This window comes from Mus musculus, chromosome 13 (genome assembly GCF_000001635.26).
Source record: "Mus musculus strain C57BL/6J chromosome 13, GRCm38.p6 C57BL/6J".
NCBI lineage: Eukaryota > Metazoa > Chordata > Mammalia > Rodentia > Muridae > Mus > Mus musculus.
This window is the reverse complement of record NC_000079.6, coordinates 38,953,240-38,975,404: the sequence shown is the minus strand read 5'-3', so window position 1 is coordinate 38,975,404 and position 22,165 is coordinate 38,953,240. Positions and strand designations below refer to the sequence as shown.

At 43.3% G+C, this 22,165-nt stretch overlaps 1 protein-coding gene and 1 long non-coding RNA gene across 17 annotated transcripts in view; one reads left to right on the top strand and one right to left on the bottom strand.

The window, feature by feature from the left end:
- Positions 1-9,107: 9,107 nt before the first annotated feature.
- Positions 9,108-14,786, bottom strand: 5033403F01Rik (RIKEN cDNA 5033403F01 gene). The gene is made up of 3 exons (NR_131019.1): positions 14,183-14,786; positions 10,735-10,937; positions 9,108-9,670 (listed from the first exon to the last, which is right to left on the bottom strand). It is a non-coding gene; the product is annotated as an RIKEN cDNA 5033403F01 gene (long non-coding RNA).
- Positions 14,526-22,165, top strand: part of Slc35b3 (solute carrier family 35, member B3) — a 28,748-nt gene continuing 21,108 nt past the window's right edge. For 5 of the 16 annotated variants that reach the window (XR_003950408.1, XR_001780746.2, XR_001780745.2 and 2 more), the window contains exons 1-3: positions 14,704-14,792; positions 19,469-19,756; positions 21,175-21,296. Coding sequence is in view for 9 of the 16 variants with exons in the window: in XM_006516527.3 (XP_006516590.1) it covers positions 14,748-14,792; positions 19,469-19,756; positions 21,175-21,296 (455 nt within the window). In the remaining 7 variants the exon portion in view is untranslated. Of the gene's footprint in view, positions 14,793-14,860; positions 15,243-19,468; positions 19,757-21,174; positions 21,297-22,165 lie in introns of those variants that run through there. The other 11 variants (XR_003950410.1, XM_006516528.3, NM_001170431.2 and 8 more) reach the window with 10 other exon arrangements.

Here is a 22,165-nt window from a genome sequence, read left to right as displayed (position 1 = left end):
AAGTGTGTCACTGTAGAGGTGGGCTTTGGGGTCATATGTGCCCAAGCTATGGGGCACAGTATCTCTTTCTCCTGACTGCGGATCAAGATGTAGAATTCTTACCTCCTTCTCCAGCACCATGTTTTCCTGCACACTGCCATGCTTCTTGTCATGATGACAATGGACTAAAACTCTGACACTGTAAGCCAGCCCCAGTTAAATGTTTTCCTTTATAAATGTTGCCTTAGTCATGTTGTCTCCTCACAGCAATAAAACCCTAAGAAGACAATACCATTGTAGATAAAGGATTTGTGGATGACTTGGTGTTTGCATATCTCTTTCGATAGTGTGCAGAGTACCTTCCTATACCAGAGACCCTGGGTATGGGTGAAGGCTCTATGTAGGCACCAATACAATGTCTCCATCGTCAATGAGTTGTGTAGGTGTCATCTTCAGCAATAGAAGCCTCACTGTCAGTTTGTGGAAAGCAACCTATAGTCTTGGCAACAGCTGGGTTGCTTAGGAATTTTGGAATCTCTTCGCCGAACAACTTGACTAGTTGCAACCCAAACCCTGGGAATGGAAGCTCTGTTTAGTGACAAGAGATGTCCAGTTGGGACTCTGCCATCCACATTATCTGGTGATTTTGTTTTGACTGCCTTCATAGATGTATATTTTAGGAAGTTCCTACTGCATTAACCTTACAACTAACCCCTCAAATGCCTTTCAGTTTTAGCTGTTGCTCACCATATCCTCCCACATCCCTTCCTCTACCCCATCCTCACATGACTATCCTATTCCAGCTTCTCCATCCATCCATCCATCCAAACTATCCTTTCCATTTCCCTTTCCTAATAAGATCCATCTGTCCCTCTAGTCCCTTCGTCTATACCCATCTACAGTCAGACATTATGCAGAACACTCAGCCCTAAATGGAATGTCTCCAACAACTCCCTCCCGCCCCCTGCCCCCCAGAGCTCAGGAAACCCTATTAAAAGAGGCAGAATGAGTGTAAGAGCCAGTCAGGATGGAGGACACCAAGAAAACAAGCCTCTCTCAATCAACTTAGACAAACACTCACATGAACACACAGAGACTGAAGCAAAAGCACAGGCCCTGCACGGGTCTGCACCAGATCTTCTCCATCTGTATTATGGCTTCAAGTTTAGTGTTTTTATGGGATTCCTGGGTGCATGAAAAGTGAGCCTCTGATTCTTGTGCCTTCTCTTGAGCAATTTTTCTTCTGTTGGTTCGTATTGTCCAACCTGATATGGTAGCTTTTGTTTTATCTTGTGGTGTATTATTTTGTTATGCTTTTAAAAAAATGAATGAATGAATGAATGAATGAATGAATGAATGAATGCCTAGCCACTAGGGTAAAGATTAGCAACTGAACTGTCATTTGTACCTGCTGGGAGAGGGAAGAATCAGTTTTCTCCAAATGAGTGACACTGGGGGTATCAACCACTACAGGGCAGGCCCCATGTTCAGGAGCAGTTTATCAATATAGAATTAACTCCATAGGTTTCGCTTTTTGTTTTTGTTTTGTGTTTTACTTCTGATTTTCATGTGTGTGTGTGTGTGTGTGTGTGTGTGTGTGTGTGCACGCGCGTGTGAATACTTTTATTTGGTTATACTTTGGTGCTTTTATTTTTTGTTCTTTTGGGATATGATATTATTTTATTTTATTGGTTTGGGATTTTTTTGTTGTTGTGTTGGCTTTTTGCTTTTTGGGAAAGAATTGAAAGTTCAGTGGGTAGGGAAGAGGAAGGGTTTGAAAGGACTTGGGTGAAAGGAAGAATGTGATCAAAAGATATTTAAATTTAAAATGTCTTAAATAATGAAAATACAACTAAAAGTGGGGAAAAAACGAAGAACAAAAACGGAAAGGTAAAGGTGGAGGTGGGTGTGGTATTGCAGAGCAGTCTTCCTGGACCACAAGAGGATGGAAGGCCAAGGCTGGAGGCTCGCAGGGAGCTCCCAGGCCAGTGAGCCTGGTGTAAGCCCATGGCGAACTAGAGACCTAGAGTCTCACAAGAGGGGCAGGATAAGGACTGGCACCTGAGGATGCCCTGTGACTGCAACAGGAGAGCTGTGACATGCATACACCTGTACTCACACACATGCAAGCTGGAGCACACACACACACACAGTTAATGAACAGAAACATTCAATACCAACTTGAATCACTTCCTCATCAATATATTTCTATACTAAGCACTCATCTTAAAATTACACGTAAAATGATGCTGTGCATTTGGGGGGGGGGGGCGGATTTTATCTCTTTCAGCTGTCCCTAACTTGTCTACAAGATCAGTCATTCTTTCTGTGTGGGAGTGTTGCCATTAGCCCACCTATCTTCTGGGCACTCAGACCTTAACTGCCTTCTCCCCGACCATGCCTCTCCATTCAGCCCTGCTCTCTCCTTCAGGCAACTGTTCTGAGTTGTTCTCACTAGCTGGCTCCATTTCTCCCCCCCCCCCCCCCAATACCCCCACTCGAGAGGAACCGGTTCTTCCATGCCAACCCCCAGAAACGGCTGTGCTGAATCCAAAGGTCACTTTTATGTCTTCATTTTGTTTAACTTTTGGCAGACAGGGCACAATTACCCACCCACCTGCTGCTTCCTAGACAATCGCTCCCTGGCTAGCTGCTTCCTCCTACCGTCCACCCTGCCTGTTTTTCTTTCCTGTTCCTTGCCCTCCCCTCCCCAGCTGCCAATTACTGAAGCTGTTTAAACCCTGCTGTCGGCTTCCCTCTGTTGTTATTATCCACTCCCATGGTCAAGTCATCAATTAAATAGTTTCAAAACCCATCTTTTGCTGAACCTACATACTAACACAACAAGAAACTAAAAGAGAACTTCATATACACCAGGCTGGCTGCAAGCTCTTTGTATAGCTGAAGTTCTGTGAGTTCTAGGATAAAGGCATACAACCAATGCATGTAAGATGGAACACTGAGCTTTACACATGCAAGGCAAGCATTCTATAAGGTGAGCTGCATCCCAGTCCATGATTACTTACATTCTTATCTCTTCTCGTTCCATACAGGAATGTCAGCCTGCCACCTATGATATGCCAATTTAGAAGTCATTCAGACCTCTCAGATTGAACAAATACAAATTGGAACTCATGACTTCCACACATGACTCCTGGTCTTCCCCTCTCTAAACGTGTATACACACACACAGAGAGAGGGGGGGGGAGAGAGAGAGAGAGAGAGAGAGAGAGAGAGAGAGAGAGAGAAGAGAAAGAGAGAGTTTGTGAATGAACAAGAGAATGAGTGGAGAAAGCTGTAAGGTATGCATTCACAAAATGTTTTTAAAGAGCTCCAAAGCAAAGCCACTCAGAGGAAAATGTCGAAGATGATAAGGTAGTTAATAAGCTTAATGTGCAAAGTGACATTACAGTTCTTTTTAAAATATTTAAGGGGCTACTGTGAGGGAAAAGATTGAGTTTATACTTTATAATTCATGCGACTGAATTAGAGCAGATGAGTAAAAATTATGGGAAAACAGAGCTTAGTTGAATAAAAGATGGAGACTTGTAATGACTAGAGCGATCTGAAAAAGAAGCTAGTTCACTTCCCAGAGCAATCATCCTGTCGTTCAAAATGTTTAAAGATAAGTAAGCTATAACTAACCTGCCTGCAACACAAGAGAAAAAAATCTCAGATCCAGAGAATGGCTGGACCAGTGGTTAGACCAGTGGTTCTCAACCTGTGGGTTACAACCCAATGTCCTCTTCAAAGGTGTCACACACCAGATAGCCCACATATCCGATGTTTAATTATAATTCATAATATCATAACAAAGCAGAATTACAGTTATGAAGGAGCAACAAAAATGATTTCATGGTTTGGGGGTCATCACAACATGAGGAACTGTATTAAAAGGTGGCAGCATTGGGAAGGTCGTGAAACACTGATCTGACACTCTAAGCAACTTTTCCTGGGGAGACACAACACAACACACACACAGTCTACACACACACACAATCTACTCACCCAGATAGGGAGCCCACAGTAGACAAAAGTATAGATGTCACTAATGTCCAGTTTGGAGAGCCAGTGAGTTTTATTCAGGTTACTTACAGGAATGTAGGTGAGGGGTTACTCAGGGACCAGAAATGACTCAACGGCAGCTGCATCACCAAAGTCCACCCCAGCATGGGTGACAGCTCACAAAAGCTGGGAACCTGGAGCTCACTGCACAACTTGTAAGCAGCTCAACAAGTTGAAAAGTACCCAGCTCAGCAGGCTGGAGATTGGCCTTTCTAGTCGACTCAGATGGCCTGGCCTCGTCCAGGAAGCACAGCTGGTCTTTCCTTCTTCTAGACAATTGACCTGGTCTCTGTCTTTTCCGGCCTACCTGGCTCATATCAGAGTGGCTTGCACCCATCTTTTCTGCTTATATACTCTTGAGAAGAAGAGTCTTAGTGAATCTGGTCAGTTTCAAGGACTTCCAAAAGCCATTTTGAGTTGTTCACTTCCAATCTTAAAACTCCCCTGAGGGATGGAGGGAATACCTTCCCCTAGAACACTGGTTTTTTTCACATCCTTGTTAACTACCTGTCATAAAACACCCTGGTGTTTCACTTTCCTTTCCATGGCCATGTCTTTAAGAAGCTTCCATCCAAGATGGAAAGTTTCATCCTAGGAGGAAACCCGTATAAAAGAGACAGCTTAACAAAATGTGTGTTTAAAACAGCTAATGTTTGAGTGAGGTAGACTAGAAAGAAAATTAAAAGCCAAAAGAAAAGATGTATTTCTACTTGTGGCTTAAGAGAATTTGTTTATGCAGAAAATTTTAGAAAAATGTTTATTTCTGTGATTATAAAAACTATATTTATTTTAAGATCTAAATGCCTCAGGTTCCTTCAATATAGGTACCAGACTTGGGGCTCAAGAAGCTTCGAATAAATCCCTCACTATGAAGCACATCTTAAAATCTTTCTGGAAGTAAACCAACTAACATTTACTTTTTATTCATGCATTGAATCAACCTTCTAGAGTTAAGTAAGAGGAAATTATTCCTTAAAAACTAGTAGAAGCATTCCTCATGGGTGAATAGACAAACTAGGATACAAATATGCACTAGAATATTATACAATTGTAAAAACAAATAAGGCACAGGCCTGGCAGCATAGAATCATGTATGGGCAAGGAGGTTGTTCAGCCCATACTCTCCTGGTGGGTTCACATCACTGTATATTTCTCCAGACCCATAATGCAGAGCATCAGGTGCATTCCCCTAATGTAAACTATAGGTTTGAACCAATAACAATGCCTCACACTGCCTCATCAATTGTAGCATCCGCAGCACGCTGTCGTAAGGTGTAAAAGCTCAGGAAACTCACAAGAACGGGGAGGTCAGGGCTTTATTGCCTGCTCGCCTTTGGCGAGCCACACAGATTTTATGCACTACATATAATAAAAGGCCCAGAAACTTAGAACACCCAAGATACAATTTGCAAAACACAAGAAAATCAAGAAGAATGAAGACCAAAGTGTGGATACTTCATTCTTCCTTAGAATAGGGAAGAAAACGCCCATGGAAGGAGTTACAGAGACAAAGTTTGGAGGTAAGACAAAAGGATGGACCATCCAGAGACTGCCATACCCTGGGATCCATCCCATAATCAGCCACCAAACCCAGACACTATTACATATGCCAGCAAGATTTTGCTGAAAGGACCCTGATATAGCTGTCTCTTGTGAGGCTATGCCAGTGCCTGGCAAACACAGAAGTGGATGCTCACAGTCATCTATAAGATGGAACACAGGGCCCCTAATGAAGGAGCTAGAGAAAGTACCCAAGGAGCTGAAGGGGTCTGCAACCCTATAGCTGGAACAACAATACGAACTAACCAGAACCTCAGAGCTCGTGTCTCTAGCTGCATATGTAGCAGAAGATGGCCTACTGGGCCATCATTGGGAAGAGAGGCCCCTTGGTCTTGCAAACTGTATATGCCCCAGTACAGGGGAATGCCAGAGCCAAGAAGTGGGAGTGGGTGGGTAGGGGAGCAGGGTGGGGGGAGGGTATAGGGAACTTTCGGGATAGCATTTGAAATGTAAATAACTAATAAAAAATGTAAAAATAGATTCTTAAGTGTAAGCTGTTTGAATTGAGTATTTATACACTTGCATCAGAACTAGAATGAAGCCATGATAAAGTATAAGAGACTAGAATTCCAAATTTGCAGGATTGCAGAACTTGGAGAGAAACTGAAGATCATAACTGAAGAAAATGAATGAAAACTTGAGAGAATAAATGTTATTGATGACGTCCTTCCTACTACCAATGATAAATATAATGATCATGTAGAACAATGCACTAGCTTTTCTGTTGCTGTAACAAAACACCTGTGTGGAAATGCCACATAAAATATCTATTACCACTCACATTGGCCCCAGTCAGGATCTGCTGTGGGCCCGTGAAAGTATTCTTGTCTATTGGGAAAGGAGTACCAGAGAGACTCATAGCTATCAGGTGCCTTTAACAGCTCGGCATGGCTATATAAAGAGCATTGTTCTGGACTAGAGCATCTTAAGGCCAGGAGCTCTGAGGGGATCTCCAATTGCGATCCAAAGTACAGGCCCCACATACAGTAGCATCCTAGAGGATTTTCACTCTTACCTGGCTATGACCACATGACACAGCCCATTTCACTTGGGAAAGCTACCGTCCACCCAGAAGAACAATTTCATATCTCAGTTTAGGTGTAGCTCTACCTTTATAGCCACATAAACATATTTTCTTTATTATTAGGGGACAATACAGTATAGTGGCTGGACACATGTGTCCTTTGGTTCTTTCTGCAACACCTGTTTCCAAGGAACAGTTGATAAAACTGAATGTCACAATTAAATGCATAATGGCCATTTAGACCAAATTATAAATGAAACTATAAATGTAAGAACAGCTCTAAATAGTATTCAAATGTGTGTGTGTATACATGTGTGTGTGTGTGTGTGTGTGTGTGTGTGTGTGTGTTGAACTTATTTGCCTGCCACCACACAACATGTCAAGGAAAGACAATGACATTCAGAGAGCCATCTACCACTATGCCATTCTGAGCAGGCAGGGAAAGATGCCCAGAGACCCACCTGCCAATGAGACAGACTGACTTCATGACAAGCTTCAAATTGGCAGTCCTAAATCTCTGCTTTCAAGAACAAGAACTTGTCCAGGCAAATCAGTTACAGAAAAAAACCCAGGCCTAGGGAGCCAGTCAGAAACTTCTCTGCAGTCAGAAGCTGCCTTGCCACCTAGCTTGAGGCAAGGGCAAGGGGTCAGCAACAGTTTCTAGACTTCCTCAGCAACAGTTTCCAGACTTCCCCAGCAACAGTTTCCAGCCTGCCACACTTCAGTAATGGTTCTAGAATGTCCCTAGAGATAGAGCCAATGGATTAAGAAAGAAGTCAAAACCTCTCCCTATAATTTCCCTAATGTGTTTTAAATTAGGCCCATGAGCCTACTGGGGCTCCTCCATCTTGGTAGATGGTAGACCCCAGCATGCTGGACTACTACAGAATAAAATGCAATTTGCTTTTGCATACTATTTGAATCTGTGGTATCATTCTTCAGCGAATCATGGACCCTTATACTGCCATATACATGGGCAGCCTGTAGATACTTAGAGGCAAAGGCAGAGCAGGTTACCCAGAGACCTGACAACTATGAGGCCCACCCACAGTGGGAACCACTGCAATATGCAAGTATGTGGTGAATAGATAAGAGAGAAAGAGAAACAGAACAGTTTGAGCATTATGAAGAGAGAGGGAACAGAAGACTCAAGGCTAGAGAGGAATAGCCTATTATGTGTAGCCAGCCCTGCCAACTGAGACCATGGTGAAGTCCTAGCCTGTGCTGTTGAGGGCCATGCCTGGGTCCATGATCATGCAGGGGAAGGGGTCAGAGTCAATGTCTGTGGCTCATATTACCAACAGAGATCATGTATACATCCCTGGTCTGGGCAGCTTCCTGGGACCTTGTAGATGTCCAAGGGGTATAGAGACCTGGCCCCACACCTCACTGGCTGCAGCACTCTGGAGAACTAGCTGTCCCTGTACCTCCTCACCTGGGCAGCACAGTAGAGTTGGCCCTAGTTGATGGGGGTGGGAGTGGGGAGGTGAGCTGGCTCAGAGGGCGTGGCCCTGAGAGCTGGCCTAGCTCCTCACTGACTGCAGCACTTGGGGAAGTGGGCCTTGTGCCTCAACTGGGCATCACAATGGAGCAGGCTCTGGTGGCATGTGAGTGCAGGTGAGCCTCTGGAGAGCTGACTCTGCCCCCTACTGGTGATGGCATTGGGTGGGCTAGCAGGGCAGTGCTAGAAAGTCCACCCTGCTGGTGGGGATACCAGAGAGCCACCAGGCTGAGCTACCAGGCAGACTCAGATCTAGGGCTTTGAGTTGGCCTACCCCAAAATCTACATCATCTATGAACTGTTGGAGCATGTGAAAGGGCCAGACCTGCTCATCCAAAGCTGCAGGATCGCCATGACACAGAGCAGAGTCCCAACGAGGGTCCAATAGTGATGGTGTAGCAGAAGCTAGAGGTCTCAAATCAGACCAAGGACTCATTGCAATGAACATTTGCAAGTAAAAATGTGTGGACAAAGGGGCATACTGTGAAATACACTATAGCTTCCAAGATGAGATGTTTTCTATGCTTTGCTTTGTCTTCTTCATTTTGTTTTTTGTTTGTTTGTTATCCTTTAGGGGGAGGTTGCAAAGGCAGAGAGCGGATATAAAGGGCCAGGGAGATGAGTGGGACTGGGGTGCACGATGTGAAACTCACAAAGAATCAATAAAACGTTTTTTTTTTTTCAAAGAAAGAACATATTGCATGCTGTACAATCTAAACAGATTTTTCACTTATAACATAAAAACAATCTCAAAAATGTAACTTTAGATAAAGATGCAGAAGGTCATATACTGTATGACCACCTCAAGTTTTTAAAAAGTGGAAACCTTGATGGCTGTTTCTCTTGTTCATGTGCTATTGCGGGAAGAACTGGAAGCTCCAAGTTCCATCAGCTGCCACAAGGTTAGGAAAATTAAAAGAATTAAGTGTGTGATTAAATTTTTACCACTTATGCTTTGAATTCAAAACTCAGTTTTGAATTATGTGAATGTATTTTATAATGTAATTTTACAATTATAAATACCAAGGTAAACAAAGAAGGTAATAAACTATAAACTGAACTTAAAATCTCATCAGTAGATAGAGCATGGCTGTGGCACCCTCTTGGTCTTCAGTATAATTTACAGCTTCTTCGTTGACCACAAGGAGATGAAATGGTGTCGTGTAATTCAGTCCTTAAATTGTTCTCTTCCATAAGAGACAAATCAAGACACCTAGCTATACATGTACAGATCCTGTTTGTTTATATTTAATATCATTGTCTTTACATTTTCATTCCTTTGCAAATTTCATCCAGAATAACACCATATGTTATGTCCTGACTAGGGATTTCATGAAAATGTAAATCATTGGTCATTTTGGCAGTCATGGTGGACCTGCTCTGATAATCACCCCATTAACTGTTGCACAAAAGTCCAAGCATGACAAGCATGGATCACAAGAAGACCATCGCCTTTGTTACAGCAGAGTGAGGTGAACACACCCGATGCTGCCGTTCCTCTTTACTTGAAGCTATCTTGGTCCTAACAGCCTTTTCTTTCCCTAGAGGAATCCAACAGACTGATGTTATAAGAAGACACATGAAGTAACATTTTCATGCAATATCACAGAACCTAAGTGCCTAATGAATACACACCACCCATAGCATTTCTAACATACACACTGGCTTGTGTTGTCACTAAGACCTAAAGCATATCAAAATAATCACAATGTGGAGAGACAGACATACACATATACACACATATACATAAACACATATATAGTTATACATATACAAACATAAGCATATACACACGCATACATGCACATAAACGTACATACACATATGTACACACAAATAGATATATAAACACATATACATACATATGCATAAACAAACATTCACACATATGCACATATACATAAACACACATGTACATACATGAGTGTCTATATACTTTCAGTGAGTGAGCTTTTGTTAAGGCGCTTAGCATTTCCCTTGCACTGAAGGCCTTGGCTTGACTGCATGGCTGGAGAGCCTGTGTTGATTCGTGGATGGAGCAGCTGTAGCTGATCTTCTGGATTACTTGGGAGACAGGGCCTGTGAACTCATAAGCCACAATCACTGCAGTGAGTGCATTGGTGCTATGTATCTTCTAACCTCAAGGAGTGAGGCTCATTAAGTGTGGTAGGAGCATTTGTAGAGGCCAGGATCATGTTTCCTCTAACTATGAGCCAGGGGGTTTGAAGAGTGTGGTGCATGTGTGTCAAGTATGGGTGGGTTTTGTCTCTTCACTTGCTCAGTGGGGAGTGCACACAGTGGTAGGGATGTGCACTGGAGGAAGCAGAGGTGTTTCCCTAACTGGGGTGTAGGAAATGGTGGTTGGTGCTGGATACCCTGAAACCTCCAACATGCTTGTCCAGAATTAGTATATTGAGAGGCAGAAATGCATAGTAGGGAAGAGGGTTGGGAAACATCAACCTATCCAGTCAGGGCAAGTGCCGAGTGCCAAAAGTTTGCACAGGAGGAGGTCCGACCATGGTCTTTTAACCTGAGTGTGTGTGGGGGTAGGGAGGTAGGGGGGTGGAGGGCACTGCACTTGTGTAGAAGAATGAAGAACTCTAACCTGGCCAGCAGAGGTGAGCCAGGTTCAGCAGAACATGCAGCAGGGACTTGTCCAGGCAGGATGCTCATAGGGTGCAATGTATGCTTGAGAGCTGGAGGGTCTGGAGACCTCTAACCTATCCAGGCGAGGGGCTTTGTGGGCAGCCTGATCTGTTTCTGTTTCTCTGGTAGAACTGTTCTTCCCCAGAGTCCAGAACTTCCAATCTAGAGAAAGAAGCAACACACATTCTGTTATTGTTGAGTTGTTGGAACTCACAGTGCATGAGAAGGGCCATTCCTTTTCTAAGTTTCAAATATCAGGCTGTGACTATTCTAGCTACTAGAGAGTACATGCTTCTGGCTCTCCAAGTATCTCAGACAACAGCATCTCCATCCTGCTGGCATCTTTGTTCATGGTGAGGGAGCATTGTTGGTGCTCTAAGAGGATGCTCACTAAGACCAATGACCTCCAGGTGTTACTGTATGGCAGAGCCAGTGCATCCCTCAGTCATATATGCTCCATTGTATCATCTTCTTACCATGAATGTTTTCTGTGGTCAGTGGTGATCTGTCAGATAAGTGTGTAAGTCTATCAGATTGGAGCACAAGCAGAGGAACTGTGAACAGAGCAACTTCATTTCAAGAGTGCTAACAATTTCCTTTAAGGCAAACTACTGATCTTTATGGGAAATCCATTTGAGATTTCAGCCCTGATAAAATTACATCCACTTCAAAGGGCAGCAGCCTCTGTAATGAGATCTGGAATGCCTTTCTTGCTATTGGTCTCTCCCTTATCTACCTTTTGCTACCCTGCACACTCCTGTCTCAAGTCATTGGTTGAGATAAACCAAAGTAAGAATATGTCACAAGCACTCTCCACCTCAGATATCCACAATACTGGCAGACTCCAAACTCCAAGGTGGGTTTTCTTGCCCACCCTACTTCACATATACATCACATATACCTAGGCACATAGGTCTTTCCTCCTCTCTAGATCTAATTAGCATGTTGAGACTACAGAGAAACAAGGTGAGCTGGAACCCTTTATGTCAGGCACAATTCCTGCAGGGCTGGATCATACTCCAGTTATTTTCATGAAGGAGCCAACTGATCTTGTTCTACCTCACCAATGGGGCATCTGCCAGACCAATAATCACATAAAAACATGCATTCTCATTAAAACTCACTCATTTGACAGTAGCTACTGTTGGAGTTACTTAGATAGGTTGACTAGAGCCCAGCAACTGCACATCACGGTTTGTCTGACTACTGCAGAGGACCAAACAACTCATGGCAACATCCCCTATATTTTTAAAGTCTTTGGTAGTAATGCTGCCTCTGAAATTCTGAAATTAGCATCTGATCTCAGAGTCTTATTTTGGGAACTTGGTAAAATATTGACCTAAGGCGAACAATGCCTTGGGGAACTGTGAAAGAAGTTCCAGGGGGGAAAAGGCAGAGAGCCTTTTACAGCAGGTGAACCTTGACCCCTGAATTGTTACTGAACACAGTTTGGTGCCTCCTGTGACAAACATTTACATTCGATTTTGAAGACATGGTTATTCTTGTTGGATGTCAGGTCATAGCTATAGAAACCAAGCTGGTCAGTGTACCCTGAATCTGGATATGACCTTCTGCCTTGCTTTCATGCTTTCCCAGATATAATCTATAATACATGCCAGGAAATTGTGTCTCAATTGCTCTCTGTCCTGAGAAAGGGCTGCTCTGTTAATATTTAGTATGTGCTTACTGGCATTGATTTACATGTTTTTCTGAACTGAAACAAACCTTACTTGGATTATTGCTTTCTTTGGTTACACTCATGTGCTTTTGTGCACTGAAACTGTAATAAGATTGTCTGCAGCATTACACCATAGTCTGCCCCATTCTTTCAGGACCTCGGATCCCAGGTCCATCAGTCAAGATCTGCGCAGGTTGGTCAAAAAGTTGTCAGGAGAAGAGAACACCTTCTGAACATTTTTCAAGTCTGTCTAGTAATGAAATCTCAGTTTCCTTGTATGTGCAATTAGTATCTAATTTCCCACTTTGGACCCTAAAAAGTAGACTTTTTTTCAAGAGCTTCCAGCAGCCCCTTCCTTGCATCAACAGCACAGATCAGAGAAGACCTTGTCTGTTGTTAAATACTCATTCTCTGAAGGACTTTACATACTTTGGGGATGCCCTTGTGAGATAGATTATGGACAGCATGCCTTTCACCACTAGGCCTCCATTTTGAGTCTTCAACATCACTATCCACTCAGCATTTATGCACAATGGCCCTTGGCGACTTGGTAATTTACTTTCTACAGAGTAACTCCTTGTGCAAATGGCTTCAAGTGTGCTGGGAGATGACCACTAAACTGAAATACAGTGTTTCTCAGTGGCAATACAATGTTTTTCATCAAGAGTCACGGGATCTGTTTCCCTCTCAAGGATAGAGTTTGGGCATGAGGTTATCTTTTGTGGGAATAGTTCCTTGGTTCTTCTGTTTGTTCTGTGGTTAGTCAAAAGCTATCAACATGCTGAGACTGCGCTTCTTGTCTTCACATTAAGAGTATGCATTCCTCATGAGTCCACAGGCAATGGTAACCCTGTTTCGGATCTAGCTTTGTGGCTGGCCATAACTGCAGTCTTCCTTGCTCCTATTGGCAAACAGGGCTGCTCTTACCTGCTTACTCTCTCACTCACCTCATCCCTAATTCCACGGTAACAGTTGGTAAATGCTTGGTTTTCATTCCCAGTGGACATATCTGAGGGCAATGTGCCACACCAAAGGAATAGGAAAAGCAAAGCAAAGTGAGGCATGTCGTGCCTGACGGGGGTTAGATGAATTCTAAAGTGTTGTTTGGATATGACCCATCAAGAACAAGTTGCAAACCACGGAGAGGGTTTTAGGTTTCAATGAGATGGTAAAAGCCATTAAAGCATTGAGAGCAAAGCAGCATCAAATCCTGCTCTTGGGCAGAATTAGGCTGTAAGGAAGTAAAAGATAATAGAAGCCAGCTAGGCTATTGTGATTGCCTAAGCAAGAGTGGGTGGACCTTAACCCCTCTTGTATTCCAGATTTATATTACCATTTACCTTCTCACCTATGTCCTATAACTCCTTAAGGGCTGGAAGTCCATATAAGCTACTTATAAATTATGCATATGACCCTACACATAGGCACATTCAACAGGTGTTTGATAAATAATGTTCCTTCTTGGCTGACAGTTGTTTTACTGCTACTATTTGCTATTGTTGAGCCATAGAATGACATCTCTAAATGTCTAAATGGGCTTTGTTATTCTCTTTAGGATTTTTTCTTTCCTCCCCTTTTTTTAAAGTTTCAACTTTCATACAAAACTGGCTTAGCAAGGCTGGTATTTTTAAAATGTCTAGCTGGACCTTTTCCCTCACCACTTCAGAGATTCTCTCCTAAGGCATAAATGCTTCCCAATGCCTAATTCTTGTGAAATTTTAAAACTTACACACATCTGACCGGATTGTAACGTTTCTGTTGACACTATTCACCCCTTTTCAAAGCAGACTCTTGAATACTATTCCGGTTAAGGTAATCGTAATAATCCTTATCGCCAAGCCCATCTTGGCATTTTCTTCATTGTATCTCAGTAACTGTAAGTGTAGCTCTCAATGTGGAATAATTTATGATATTTGGCGATCAAATATCAGAGATTTTATAACATTTGTCAGACTCCAAGCCAGGGATTTACATTTCAAGCAGTGAGTGGCATGTCAACACAATCCTGGTTCATTTCTGGCCAATTACAAACCATCATCACTGTAAGGGCATGTGACGCAGGCTTCCTGTTTCTTCAGTCCACCTTGGCCAGAAGGGTAGGAGTGAGTCCGGAGAACTGGGACAGGAAAGTAGTTGAGAAGCAACTTCATCCCTTTGAATCAAAAGGTGGAGGCTGGGGAAAGGGAACCTCAGGCTGCTGAGATCCGGCTCGAGCACTCTAAACCTTGGCATCCTTCACACGCCCCGGCTCACGATCGCGGATGTGAAGTCAACTGGGTCGCAGAAGCCACGAGATGGACAGGACCCTTGCTCAGAGCACGCAGGAGCAGGGTGGAGAGGTAGAAACAGCCGAGGGGGTGGGGAGGGCGAAGGGGCGGAGCCGCGCGCCGGCGCACGCGCACAGAGACGCCTAGGCGGAAGTGGCGCGCAGGGTCCGGCGTGTGAAGACCTTCCGGGGAGGTGGCGGCCGAGGCGGCCGTCGCGGGAGCAGACCCGGAGGCGGAGACGGAGACCGAGGAGGTGACAGCGGCGGAGCTGGGAGGTGGGGGTCTTGCTGCGCGGCCAGGCGTCGTCAGGCAGAACTCGGGTGGGCTCCCACACCGTGTCAACAGAGAAGGTGGACGCCGCCGCCGTCGGGGTGGTCGGGGCGCGCGCTTCCGGGAAGAGCATCGTTCCCTGTTGGCCTGAGAACCCCCGGGCCGGACCCCTCCTCTACCCTGCTCTCTGTGCTCAGAGACTTGGTCTCTCGGATTCCCTTGGCTGTTTTTGCAGTTCAGAGTCATTTCCGGGTCTGTGTCCGCTCTCTCCGTTACCTGGTGACTGTTTGCCTTGCAGCGAGTTGACTGTTCTTGCAGGGCTGCTAAGTTTATGTCGCTGAAATCCCTGTACGTTCTTTCGGGCTTTACAGCTGAATTCTCTTCTCCTTTCTTTCTTCCTACCTTGTCTGTCTATCTTTCCGTGTCTTCCTTCTTTCCTCCTTCCTTTTCTCTTCTTTGGGAAAAACACTGAAAGATTTTGTTAGTTTACTATCATGAGTTGTTTGTTTTGAGTTTTTTTGTTTGGTTGGTTTTTTGTGTTTGAATGAATTACATCTGCGTTACTTCTACAGTAGATTATCAGAATCCCGAATTTTAGTTAAACATTTCTGTTACAAGTGAGTTGAGATAGTTTGAGACTTGGAGGGGAAAGACACTGACAACGTTTGAAAAATATTTTAGATAGCATTACTTCTGCTTAAAGTCTACTTTAAATCCTATTGTTAGCCCTTGAGGGGAATAGAGTTTCGGAAATCACCAGTCTCTCACCCTTTTGTGTGATAAGGTATGGGAGAAATCACAATCTTGTTTTTCTGCTCTTTGATCTTATCCCACACCTGGAACCCAGTTGTGAAGACATGATTGTTACTAGAGCGTTGCAGGTTTCTGGCGAAGCTGGGACTTTTCCAGGCTGTGCACATGATAAGTTTTCCTCCCATTCCAGCTTTGTAATAGAAAGCGTACCTCCTTCACATTAAAAAAAAAAAAAAAAAAAAGACTAGGTTAAGAGATAAGGTGAGGCCAGCAAGCTGACAGGTAAGAGCACCTGAGGCCAAGCCTGTGGCCAAGCCCAGAACCAATAAGGTGAAATGACAGAGAACCAGTTCCCAGGAGTTGTCTTCTGACCCTTGCTTGCCATCTGTGGCATAGACACACAGACTTGTATAAAGAAATAAGCTTTTATTTCAGTGTGTCATTGTAAGGCAACATCACCTGTTTCCGATTGTGTGTGTGCACACACAGTATGTGTTTACTTACTCTAAGCACTTCTTTGACCTCCATTTTAGCCGTTATGTCTCCCTGCAATGTGCCAAGTGTCTGTTGCGCTTTAAGAAGAGACCCAAGGCAGCAATCCACTTCCACAACTTCTTTCTGTTCTAGTTTCAGAGGGTATTATGAGTCTCTAAAGCAAAGCAAGATGTTGGCTATTTGATTTGAAAACTTGTAATCCTGTTCTTGAGCTTTTGTTTGTTTGTTTGGAGACAAGATCTCTGTAGCCCAGCCTTGTGTTAAATTCTCTGTGTAGTTCAGGCTCCTTCCCCCCCCCCCCCCCCCCCCCCCCCCGTACCATAAGGACTTTGTCCCTGTTTGTTTGTTCGTTTGTATAAGATTTATTTGTAGTGTGTGTGTCTGTGTGTGTCTGTGTGTGTGTGTGTATGAATGTACTTGTGGATATATGCATGAGAGGGTTCTGATGGGAATCTGAGGGTAGAGTAATAGTCAATTGCAAACCTAACAAGGACGGGTGCTGGGAACCAAACTTCTGCAAGAGGAATAAACATTTTTAACCACCACGCCATCTCTCCATGCCTGGCTCTGATTCTTTAGATAACAATATCAATTATTAACAATAGAAACAGAAGTGAGACTGCAAGCATCGGAGATCGGAGTTTGAGAGTAGCAGAGGCCTTCCTCACTCATGCTTTCTGACCAGCGATATTCTGATCAGTAGTGTAGTGTAAAGCTGCACACTGAATGCCAGACTTTTACAGGGCAGGTTTGGTGGTAATGAGATGTCGTGTTAGCAGTGACAGTGGCTCCATTTCCTTGTTAGCACAAGTGCTCTCTAAAGAGAATTCAGGAGAGATGGGTGTTGTGTTGGACGTGTTTTAAAGAGGGTAGTGCTGCAGCCTAGAACTGCATCTCATAAGGCTTCCAGGAAGTGTGTAGGAGTGTTAAAGTGGAGGAGAGTGGAATGGAGTAATGTTGGTCACATGTTTAACAGAGCACAAGAGAATCTTTTTTTCTGATAGTGGATGACGGAAGGGACATTTGTAGTGAAGGCTAGGTGGGAACTCCAGATCCCCGTTTCCTATTCCATGTCCGGAGGATGAGTCAGCTTAAGCACACCAGACCTCTTCAGCAGTGTTTCTGAAAAGCTGGATACTAAAAGCTACCGCATTTGGGATGCCATACTGTGTGCTGTGCTCTTTTACACTTGTCTCAGAGATCCCGCAGAGATGCTTTAACCCTTGCATTTCCTTTGCCCAGTAGAGATTCAGAACCTGAGTCTCAGAGAGTTGACTTTGCCCAAGACTCCTCAGGTGGCTCCAGAGCTCAGACGCAAAGTTCCAAATCATGGGGTGCTTTCTTCCACTGTCAGCGCTAGTTAACTTGGCATTTTATTTAACTCTGAACATTTCAGAAGAGAGCAATGTTAGGAAAGAGTTGCCTTCTGCATAAATATTCCGATGTCAGTAAAAGTGGGGAAGGGATTTTCTGAGGCTCACTCTGTGTGTGCATGTTTGCCTACCTGCAGCATCAGTATCTCATTCTCCTCCCTGTTCTTATCTACTGTGGATTTTCATTCTTGCTAAACAAGTTTGCCAACATCACGGTCCTTTCAAAACCGTGTCCAGGCGACGGGTGCTGTGAGCTGGAGTTTGAGAGTGGCTGTCATAGCTGTGCCAGTTTATTTGTTCTCTGGTATGGATAAAAAATACATGTCAGATACCAAGGTGCAGCAACTAGTAAGGTTTGCTCTTGCCTGTGTCTTCTAACCAGAGGCATTAATGCTTGATGTCACAGCAGAGAGGGGGTGTCAACACTGAACTTAAATCTGACCCAAAGAAAGAAGACATCAAGCAGAAGGGACAGCATGAACAGGTGGCTTTTGGAAATCTGCTGTACTCAGGAGCAGATGAGTAGTGTAGGCCTTTCATTGAAAGAACTTAGGGAAGAGCAGCTCAGAACCTGTGCTCGGTCGAGGTGGACATAGAAAGCAGACCAGAACATTTTTTCCCCCTCAGTATTAAAACACAGGACAATGGGAGGTGGGGAATTTAAAACATAGCTTATCATGAAAATTCTACTTCAGGGATGTCCTACAATATGACATATAAAAACAATTACAGAAATACAAATGATTGAGGCACAGGAAGGGAAGGCAGAATAAAGAATAAAAAGACATAGGAAATAAAAGTATTTCTAAAGTTCAGACACAGGGCATGCGTCCCACAGATAAATGTATTGGTGTTTATATATTACTAGTTTGATTGTACACAGAACCTTGCCCCCATTGGTATGACTGATGAGTTCTCCTTAATGTCCGCAGCTCAGCTAACTAGAAGCAACCACCAAGAGGTGACTCTAGTTCTTGTCACTTCAAACTATCACATGACAGTCTCTTTTATATTTTTAAGTGAAGCCTCCTGCCAAAATTGTTCTCTCCTCCCCTCAGATTTGTACTCCTGAAATGCCAGCAGTGAGACTGTCATGGAAGATAGTCCTTCCTTCCGGTGTGTGCTCTATGATTCCGCACGTCCCTTAGTGTTTATATAGAAGTCATTATTTTTCCACTTATATAAATGCAGAGAGAAACTTGACAGTCATCGGTGGTGCCTTCACAATTTTGTGTGTGTGTGTGACAAAAAAAAAAAAGTGACATATTTTCTGCCTTTTACATTCCAAAGATGTTATAGTAGAATAAATTCCTTCATAGGGTAAGACTTCTTAGTCATGATGATGGCTCATGCTTTTTATCATAGTGCTCAAGACACTAAGACAGGAGAGCTGTCATTCACTTCCTCACCAGCCTGGGCTACGCACATTGTTTTTTTTCTTTCAGCCTAAGGAATGTTGTTGCTGAATCTCATACCTGAATCTCACACTTTATTTTAGAACTTCAATAGCAAATAGACTGTATGTCAGCCCTTAAACATCACTCTTTATTCTCTTACAAGGTTGGCTATAATTTAAAACTATATTACATTTTATTAGAATTAGATATATACTAGATGATATAGGCATGCGACCACATATAGTCCCAGTTTTGGTTGCTATGGAGATGAATGGGATGCTATCCAGTGCTGCATGAGTATGGAATGGGGTCTTGTGTTTGTTTGTTTGGGAGCTGGGCTGTGGGTGGTAACAGTGATATCCAGAAAGTAAATTTTAAATCCATAAATTTTAAAGTGTGCTTTGGATTATTATTTGAATCTGATGAAGTAGTTTACCATAACTGCTATCCCCTTCTCTAGGCCCAGCCAGCAGAAGAAAGACAGGACGAAGCATCCGAAAAGAGCAGAGACCAAGTTGCAGGCCTTGACTGTGGCAGAGCAGAAACAATGGACCTCAAGTTCAACAACTCCAGGAAGTATGTCTCCATCTCAGTGCCCTCCAAAACGCAGGCCATGTCGCCGCACATCAAGTCAGTTGAGGACGTCGTGGTGCTGGGCGTGAACCTCAGCAAGTTTAGCAAGCTCACACAGTTTCTCATCTGTGTGGCTGGAGTTTTTGTATTTTACCTAATTTATGGATACTTACAGGTAAAAAGTAGTCATTTGTCAATGAAAACGTTAGCTATTTTAGCACTTAATGTTCATGTTGGTTTTGAATACTTACTTTCACCATGATATTTTTATTTACGAGCTATCTGGTGACCCTTGGCTTGAGATGTTTACAGAACAATAGCCTCCTAAGGTGGCTGCTAAGAGTAAAGATCAGAATCTGCAAATTAAATATCTTAAGTTGGAAAGAAATTTTATGAAGTTAAAATTAGGAAAGTAAACTTGTAAATATTTAAGGAAACATACATAATTGTAGCTGTGTGTTCATATCTTTAAAAACGTATTCATTTACTTTTTATGTGTCTGAGTATTTTACTTGCGAATGTGTAAGTGTATCACATTCGTGTCTGTTGCCCTAGGAACCCAGAGGGGAGGGCCTTGCATGCTCTGGAATTGGGACGAAAGGAGGTTTTGAGCTGCATAGATGATAGGAAGTGCACCTGGACAGCTGCAGGAGCAGCAGGCACTTTTAACCTCTGAGCTACCTTTCTCCGTCTCTGTGTGTGTGTGTGTGTGTGTGTGTGTGTGTGTGTGTGTGTATCTGTCTGTCTGTCTCTGTCTCTCTCTCTTTCTCACACACACACACATTGATTTTTAAAAAGACGATGAGTTAGGCATTGGTTAATGACTGCTTATTGATTTGCTAAAATGGCCAATTAGTAACTAACATCCATGTTTTTTTCACAATATGATACTGTATTTAAGAGCTGGGAATTTAGCTCTTTTCATAGAGTGTTTGCCTAGTGTGCACTAAGCCCTGAACTCATTTCTCAACTCTTCATAAACAGAATGGTGGCGCACACTTAGAATCTTAATGCTGTGGACTTAGAGGCAGGCAGATCAGAAGGTCAGGACCATTGTAGGTTAAGTAGTGAGTTTGAGGTTAGCCTGCGTACATGAGCCCCTGTCTCAAAAAAGAAAAGGAAAGGGAAGGAAGGAAGGAAAGAAATGCACACACATTGTTTAGGGAAATTAAACATCTCCTATACAAGGAAGACTTTTATAAAATCTGATACATAAGTTTGAAAATGCTAAAGTATGAGCCGTATTCCTGTAGGAAAGCAGCACGTAGACCCCTGGCTTTAGGGAAATGAGCTCCCTGTGGGTTCTTGAATTGGCCCAGTTTTGTTTGAGGCAACTTTAATTTTGTTTTATTTATTTTTATTTTTTTATTTTTAAAATTTATTTTTATTTAAAAATAATTTTTAATGTAGAGACATGAGGAGATGTTACATTGTAGTTACTTCTCTGTTGTTTTTTATGCATGTGTTATCTTATGAAGCCTTGTGATTTGGTGGGAGTTGGGAGTATGGCTTAGTTTCTTTTAAATCGAGCTTCTAACAATTGATTGGAAGTCCTCTCGGCCTCAGACCTAACAAATGCATTGTCTTCAACAGGAGCTGATCTTTTCAGTGGAAGGCTTTAAGCCTTACGGCTGGTACCTTACCTTAGTGCAGTTTGCCTTTTACTCCGTATTTGGCCTAATCGAGCTACAGCTCACTCAGGACAGAAGGAGAAGGTATGTGGTGGGCTTGGCACTCTGGGGAGTGAGCGGTACTCTCATCAGTTGAATCTGGAAAAACTAAGTCAGCTTGCTAAACGTGCATGAACTCTGTTTTCTGCTAACCTCTAATCCCGAGTCTTTATCACTCTCAACTACTACTGACTTAAAATAATAAATCTGTTTATTTTGTGCACTGGATAAAAAGTTTGAAGTGCGGTGTCACAATAGAGCTCAGGTTAGTTCATGGTTGAGTGCACTCCCTCAGACACAATGCTCAGATACAGAGTGTCATAACCTGACCAAAGAAGTTGTATGTTTAGTGAAAGGGTTAAAACGTCCTAGCATCACAGTGGTTAAGTGGAAACCAGGATTGAGTTTTCTGGTAGTTTTTGAAGTGTGAAGGCAATGTTTTATGGGCTGTGTCCTGCTGACTTTGTGGTGAAGTGCCTAGTCATTGAAATCTGTGTTCTTCTTTTCACTTTTTAATTAGCTAATAGTAAGGGTTTCATTCTGGCTTTCTCATGTACATGTGTCATCATGTGTTGTTCTAGTCCATCCCATCCCCCACTGCGTCCCACATCTTCCTATCCTGCTTTTGCCCCTCCCTCCCTTCCTCTCCTTCTTTTCTGTCACGGGTGTTTGATGACCCTGTCAGTGTCCTCCTCTCCCCACCTAAGATCTCTTCCTCCATCCTTGTTGTCCCATGTCTACTCTCAGGTAACCCCTCCCCCTGTACATCAACTCAGGTACCTGTGTGGGGGAGAGCATATGGCTGTGTCTTCATGAGTCCCCTTAGTTCATTTGACAGGATGAATTCTAGCTCCATCCATTCTAGCAGATGTCACTCTGTAGACACACCTGACTTGTTTTCTGGTCTTTTGTAG